This window comes from Bos taurus, chromosome 12 (assembly GCF_002263795.3).
Source record: "Bos taurus isolate L1 Dominette 01449 registration number 42190680 breed Hereford chromosome 12, ARS-UCD2.0, whole genome shotgun sequence".
Classification (NCBI taxonomy): Eukaryota; Metazoa; Chordata; class Mammalia; order Artiodactyla; family Bovidae; genus Bos; species Bos taurus.
In genome coordinates this window covers 86894343-86901155 of record NC_037339.1, presented here as the reverse complement: position 1 = coordinate 86901155, position 6813 = coordinate 86894343, and the positions used below count along the sequence as shown (strand labels likewise).

Here is a 6813-nt window from a genome sequence, read left to right as displayed (position 1 = left end):
TGGCGCCCAGAGAGCCCAGTATCAGCTGCTATCTTCACCACCACCACCATCATGCCTGTCTCCATCATCACCACAACTACCACCCCAATCACTGTCTCCATCAGCTCAGCATCACCATCACACAGCCACCATCACCACCTCCGACACCACCAGCATTTCAGCACCACTCTCTGTAAACGGAAGTGGTGACCCAGTGACCTGATTGGGCCTTTCCAAGACAAATATTCTGTTTCTCTTGTCGTGAGAGCCGTCTCTTTGGAAGCTTTCTCTAATTCTCTCTTGGCAAAAGTAAGCCCCTGCCTCGGGGCTCTCCTTTCCAGGTGGTACTTCCTAGCTCTTCGCCCTCAGAACACGATGCATGGTGAAGAGAGTTGGTTACTGACTCACCCCAAGGTTACCGACGGGACAGGGTTCAGGGACTCAAGAAGGTTCAGCCAGGGCAGAGCTGGGACTGAGGGACCAGGCCTTCTGACTTGCATTCCAGGGTCAAGGGCACGGCTCCTTGGTCTGGGTCCCCTAGTTAGAAACCCCCGCCTGACGGAGCCCCGCAGCATGGGAGGACGCTCGGGCGTCTGCATATCCCCTCTTGTTCTCGGCGGCCCAGCAGGTCCAGCCTCAGTCCCTAATGCCTCCCACCCCACAGGTGGTCACATGCATCACAAAAGAAGAGAAGCGGCCCAGAGGGACATGGGGGATGTGTCAGAGGACGAGTGAGTGAGCGTCTACTCAGGGGGCCTGGGGGGCAGGGGGTGTTTGTGCCAACGCCTCCACCCTCCCGGGTAGAGATGGTGAGGCTCTGAAGCCAGGAGGACGTGCGACGCTCGCCAAGGGCTGTGGGTCGGTGGTATTTTAAACGATACAGAGAAGCGCAAAGAAGAAAATAGCAGTTCATCCACTTTTCACCTGAATCAACTGTATTAATATCTTGGCTGATTTGCTTGCACAGTTTTAAAAAGGAAAAATTCTCTATTCACCTTGTAAAACTGATAGTCATTTAAAATAAATGAAGCGACATGAAGTAGCAAAACAGAGAGGAAAGGTTTAAAACACCCATGTGCCACCAACTAGAAACAGTGGGGCATGTGGGCGCCTGGGCCCCGGGGGCCAGAGCAGAGGCCGGAGCATGGGTGAGTGGGGGCAGGGGGCCCCTGGTCATGCTCCCACATGCCACCAACTAGAAACAGTGGGCGTGTGGGCACCTGGGCCCCGAGGGGCCAGAGCAGAGGCCGGAGCATGGGTGAGCGGAGGCAGGGGGCCCCGGCCACGCTCCTGCTTTCCAGACGTGCTTGGCCGCAGCATCCAGGCCCTTTGCAACTTGGCAGTGGCTGTACTGCCTCTCCCTGTGCTGGGTTCCAGGGGGGCAGTGTCCCTGTGAGGAAGTGTCACCCCTAAGTCTGCGCTGATCTCTGCTCACACGGCCAGGCACACAGCTTTTACCAAGGTGTCAGGACTGCCTGGCACAGCCTCAGATCTAGGCTTGGCAGGAAAGTCCTCCTTAAGCTAATTCTGCTTTTCTCATCACTTCTTCCTGGACGTGGTGATGGACTTGGTCACCCTGGACACAGCCTGGCAGCTCCTTTTCTGCCCCAGGCCAGCGGGCCCAGGCCCACCTCTCAGCCTCTGGGTCTGGCTCCCACACTCTGCTCAGCTACCCCAGAGAACCTGTGGATGGGCCATGCCTAGGAACCAGGCCTCGGCGGCTGACAACTGCTTGGCGGACAGGACAGGGTCTGCTCGTGGGGGGTGCCTAGATACATGCCAGGGAGGCGGGGTCACCTGCCTGCTCACCTGCAGCCTCAGTCCGTCCAGTCGGCCCCCTTGGGCACCCAGGTGCCTGTTAGGGGCCCATTGGGGCACTTTGGCCAGAGCCATGGAGGTCCCTGTGAAGAGAGGTACCATCTGACCCAGAGGCAGCCTTGGTTGGAAGTGGAACCCCCAGAGCTCCCCCAGCAGGACTAGGCACAGGCCACAGTGCTCTGGAAACACTGACTGTCCACCTGTGACGCCTCTTCACGGCTGGGCTGTGGATGGACGGGGCGTCAGGCTCAGCGGGCCCTCAAGACCTCTGGGCTCAAGGGCTCCTGTTGGAATGAGGATGCCGAGGCAGGAAGGGGAGGGCCCCAGAGGGGCCTGGGAGCTGTCTCTGGCTGGCGAGCTTATCCACGTGGAACTGGTGGCAAATGTAGCCCTCCTACCCAGCTGAACTAATTATGGAGTCTGAACATTTCTTTATCCTTTTTCAATGAAATGTGTTGCCCAATTCAGTTCCAAGAAATGTTTGTTTCTTGTGGCTTTATGCACGCAAGACTCAAAGTCATATTCCCATTGGGGAGAAGGGTAGAGTTTTGTAGGAGCCCAGCAGAGAAGCAGCAGTCTTCTCCTGGGGCCTCTGCCTCCTGACAGGTGTCAGAGGTGGGGGAGCCCACGTCAGGCCCTGGCGAGATGCCCCCCAAAACAAGGCGAGGTGGTAGGGGAGGAGCCTGGGGCAGGTCGCTGATGCTGATTGAGGAAGGCCCTCCTGGCTGTGACTTGCGTCCTCTGCTGTCCTGTGGCCTGCACTCTGCGGCAGCCTCTGCTGTTGTGTGCCTTGTGCCCTCTGCCTCCTCGCTAGCATGGGCTCCTCATCCGACTCTGAGTGCCGTGGCCTCAGTGCCCTGTGAGGCCTGTGGTGGGCAGGATTCGGCTCTGCATGGCCAGAGCTGAGCCAGCGAGGTCGACGTGAGCAGGGATTGGTGCTGACCCTTGGAGCCAGGTGTGCTGCGTCCACTGTGCACGTGGACAGAGGCCTGGCCTCGAGCCGCCGCGTGTGACGGTGGGAGGTGAGCAGAGGCCTGTGGTGGACGTGCTGACGTGCTGCGGGGACAGCGGGCAGGGGAACAGGCAGGGGATGGCGCCGCAGCCCCCGGCTCTCGGGATGGCATGTCCCTGTTTCATTTCTAACTTCCTGGCTGTGCCCGACAGGTGCATCTGTCGATGTCTGGAGTCCAGAGTGTGAAAACTGCAGGGCAGAGACCTTGTCTCACCTACCTGGGTACTCTGACTGCCCTTGCAAAACTAGACAGAAGACAGACTAACACGAAGAAACAAGCATTTTCAATTCCTCTTAAAGCGCATGTGGCAGGGAGACACCTCAGCGATGAGGAGGAGCTGGTGACGTGGGCCAGCAGCATAGCTTAGGGAAGGGACGGTGGGTTTTGCAGAAGGGTCAAGACGAAGGAGGGGCTGCGGAGAGTGCGGGACCCTTCTGACGCCTCCTCGCTGCTCTGGCTCCACCACCTGTATTGTGGGTGCATGTCCTGAGCCCCCAAGCCCAGCAGCAGGGCGTCCTTCTCCTCAAACCTCCCCCTTCCTGGCGGATGGGACCGGGCCCCAGCGAGGCCACCGGCAGCTCCCAGGGTAGCCAGAGAGTGGCGCCCAGAGAGCCCAGTATCAGCTGCTATCTTCACCACCACCACCATCATGCCTGTCTCCATCATCACCACAACTACCACCCCACTCACTGTCTCCATCAGCATCAGCATCACCATCACACAGCCACCATCACCACCTCCGACACCACCAGCATTTCAGCACCACTCTCTGTAAACGGAAGTGGTTGACCCAGTGACCTGATTGGGCCTTTCCAAGACAAATATTCTGTTTCTCTTGTCGTGAGGAGCCGTCTCTTTGGAAGCTTTCTCTAATTCTCTCTTGGCAAAAGTAAGCCCCTGCCTCGGGGCTGCTCCTTTCCAGGTGGTACTTCCTAGCTCTTCGCCCTCAGAACACGATGCATGGTGAAGAGAGTTGGTTACTGACTCACCCCAAGGTTACCGACGGGACAGGGTTCAGGGACTCAAGAAGGTTCAGCCAGGGCAGAGCTGGGACTGAGGGACCAGGCCTTCTGACTTGCATTCCAGGGTCAAGGGCACGGCTCCTTGGTCTGGGTCCCCTAGTTAGAAACCCCCGCCTGACGGAGCCCCGCAGCATGGGAGGACGCTCGGGGCGTCTGCATATCCCCTCTTGTTCTCGGCGGGCCCAGCAGGTCCAGCCTCAGTCCCTAATGCCTCCCACCCCACAGGTGGTCACATGCATCACAAAAGAAGAGAAGCGGCCCCAGAGGGACATGGGGGATGTGTCAGAGGACGAGTGAGTGAGCGTCTACTCAGGGGGGCCTGGGGGGCAGGGGGGTGTTTGTGCCAACGCCTCCACCCTCCCGGGTAGAGATGGTGAGGCTCTGAAGCCAGGAGGACGTGCGACGCTCGCCCAAGGGCTGTGGGTCGGTGGTATTTTAAACGATACAGAGAAGCGCAAAGAAGAAAATAGCAGTTCATCCACTTTTCACCTGAATCAACTGTATTAATATCTTGGCTGATTTGCTTGCACAGTTTTAAAAAGGAAAAATTCTCTATTCACCTTGTAAAACTGATAGTCATTTAAAATAAATGAAGCGACATGAAGTAGCAAAACAGAGAGGAAAGGTTTAAAACACCCATGTGCCACCAACTAGAAACAGTGGGGCATGTGGGCGCCTGGGCCCCGAGGGGCCAGAGCAGAGGCCGGAGCATGGGTGAGTGGGGGCAGGGGGCCCCTGGTCATGCTCCCACATGCCACCAACTAGAAACAGTGGGCGTGTGGGCACCTGGGCCCCGAGGGGCCAGAGCAGAGGCCGGAGCATGGGTGAGCGGAGGCAGGGGGCCCCCGGCCACGCTCCTGCTTTCCAGACGTGCTTGGCCGCAGCATCCAGGCCCTTTGCAACTTGGCAGTGGCTGTTACTGCCTCTCCCTGTGCTGGGTTCCAGGGGGGCAGTGTCCCTGTGAGGAAGTGTCACCCCTAAGTCTGCGCTGATCTCTGCTCACACGGCCAGGCACACAGCTTTTACCAAGGTGTCAGGACTGCCTGGCACAGCCTCAGATCTAGGCTTGGCAGGAAAGTCCTCCTTAAGCTAATGTCTGCTTTTCTCATCACTTCTTCCTGGACGTGGTGATGGACTTGGTCACCCTGGACACAGCCTGGCAGCTCCTTTTCTGCCCCAGGCCAGGCGGGCCCAGGCCCACCTCTCAGCCTCTGGGTCTGGCTCCCACACTCTGCTCAGCTACCCCAGAGAACCTGTGGATGGGCCATGCCTAGGAACCAGGCCTCGGCGGCTGACAACTGCTTGGCGGACAGGACAGGGTCTGCTCGTGGGGGGTGCCTAGATACATGCCAGGGAGGCGGGGTCACCTGCCTGCTCACCTGCAGCCTCAGTCCGTCCAGTCGGCCCCCTTGGGCACCCAGGTGCCTGTTAGGGGCCCATTGGGGCACTTTGGCCCAGAGCCATGGAGGTCCCTGTGAAGAGGAGTACCATCTGACCCCAGAGGCAGCCTTGGTTGGAAGTGGAACCCCCAGAGCTCCCCCAGCAGGACTAGGCACAGGCCACAGTGCTCTGGAAACACTGACTGTCCACCTGTGACGCCTCTTCACGGCTGGGCTGTGGATGGACGGGGCGTCAGGCTCAGCGGGCCCTCAAGACCTCTCGGGCTCAAGGGGCTCCTGTTGGAATGGAGATGCCGAGGCAGGAGAGGGGAGGGCCCCAGAGGGGCCTGGGAGCTGTCTCTGGCTGGCGAGCTTATCCACGTGGAACTGGTGGGAGGGGGTAGGGTGCCTCTCACCCCCTTCCCTTGGCCTCTAGGTCCAGGACCAGCTGGGTGTGCTGCATCCCGTACTCCACCAGAAAGAAGGTGAAGCAAAGCGCGTAGCCTGGAGAAGGTAATTCAGGCTCAGGGAGGGGCCGAGCTGAGGGAGGGGCCGAGCATGGCGTGGGGTGGGCGGAGGGCAGGCTGCCTCCGGGTCCTACCCCAGACCTGCCCCTCTGGCCAGTAACTGGGCCTCCACATGGCTCCTGGACCAGCCAGACCGGGAGGGGCGAGGATGCAGACAGCTGTCCTGAGACACCAGAGGAGCCTGCTTCAGAGGCGCCATGACTGCTCCACACATGATGCTCCACCACTGGGAAGCGATGAGGCCATCTTTTAAACACGCAATAAAAAGTGAATGAAAGATGTTGTACTTCTCAAGGGCCCCATCCCTTCTTGCCACAAATCTTGTCCCACAAAATGTACATCAGGGAAGAGAAGCAGCTCAGGGACTTATCTCCCAGGTCACGTGGTCACGCCTCCCAGGTCACATGGTCACGCCTCCCAGGTCATGAGGTCACGCCTTCCCTCCCAGGCAAGTGGTCACACCTCCCAGGTCACGTGGTCACACCTCCCAGGTCACGCGGTCACGCCTTCCCTCCCAGGTCACATGGTCACACCTCCCAGGTCATGTGGTCACACCTCCCCTCCCAGGTCATGTGGTCATGCAGCACCTCACTTTTAGCCCCAGACCCCCAGGGGCCTGGCCCCAACCACAGCTGCCACTAGGGCACTGAGGAACCTGGGCATTGGTCCCCGAAGACCAAGGGGCGGGCGTTCCTACAGCTGGACTGGGAGCCTTGAGGACCACATGGAGGAAATGCAGCCACAGGGAGATGCCGCCTGCAGGGGGAGGGAGGCAGGACCAGGAGGGAAGCCTCACCAGGGAGACCCCGCGAGGTCTGTGGCTCCTTTGTCCAACCAGCTGGGGCTTGGCAGCCCACCTCCGGCCATGCGTCTGACTCAGCCCAAGACTGAGGACGCGGCATCACAGCGCCTCCTGAGGACGCATCCACAGCCTCCACCAATAGGCACAGCCTCCCAAGCAAGCACCCCCTCATCCCTGCCCCTGGGTGGCAGCTCCCAGCCCTGGCACTCGGCCACCGAGATGGCCACTGAGAGAAGCTTCCAGAGAATTGGCCAGAGGAGGCCACAGGCCAGG

General features: G+C 59.7%; 1 protein-coding gene across 2 annotated transcripts in view; it reads left to right on the top strand.

Moving 5' to 3' along the window:
- The window catches only part of C12H13orf46 (chromosome 12 C13orf46 homolog), a 12493-nt gene extending 6478 nt beyond the window's left edge, over positions 1-6015 (top strand). Inside the window, exons 6-8 of one of the 2 annotated variants that reach the window (XM_024999989.2) lie at positions 4058-4125; positions 5648-5724; positions 5867-6015. In XM_024999989.2, the coding sequence (XP_024855757.1) occupies positions 4058-4125; positions 5648-5714 (135 nt within the window). In that variant the 3' untranslated portion in view covers positions 5715-5724; positions 5867-6015. Of the gene's footprint in view, positions 1-4057; positions 4126-5647; positions 5725-5835 lie in introns of both variants that reach the window. The other variant, NM_001077039.2, reaches the window with a different exon arrangement.
- The last annotated feature ends 798 nt before the right edge of the window (positions 6016-6813 follow it).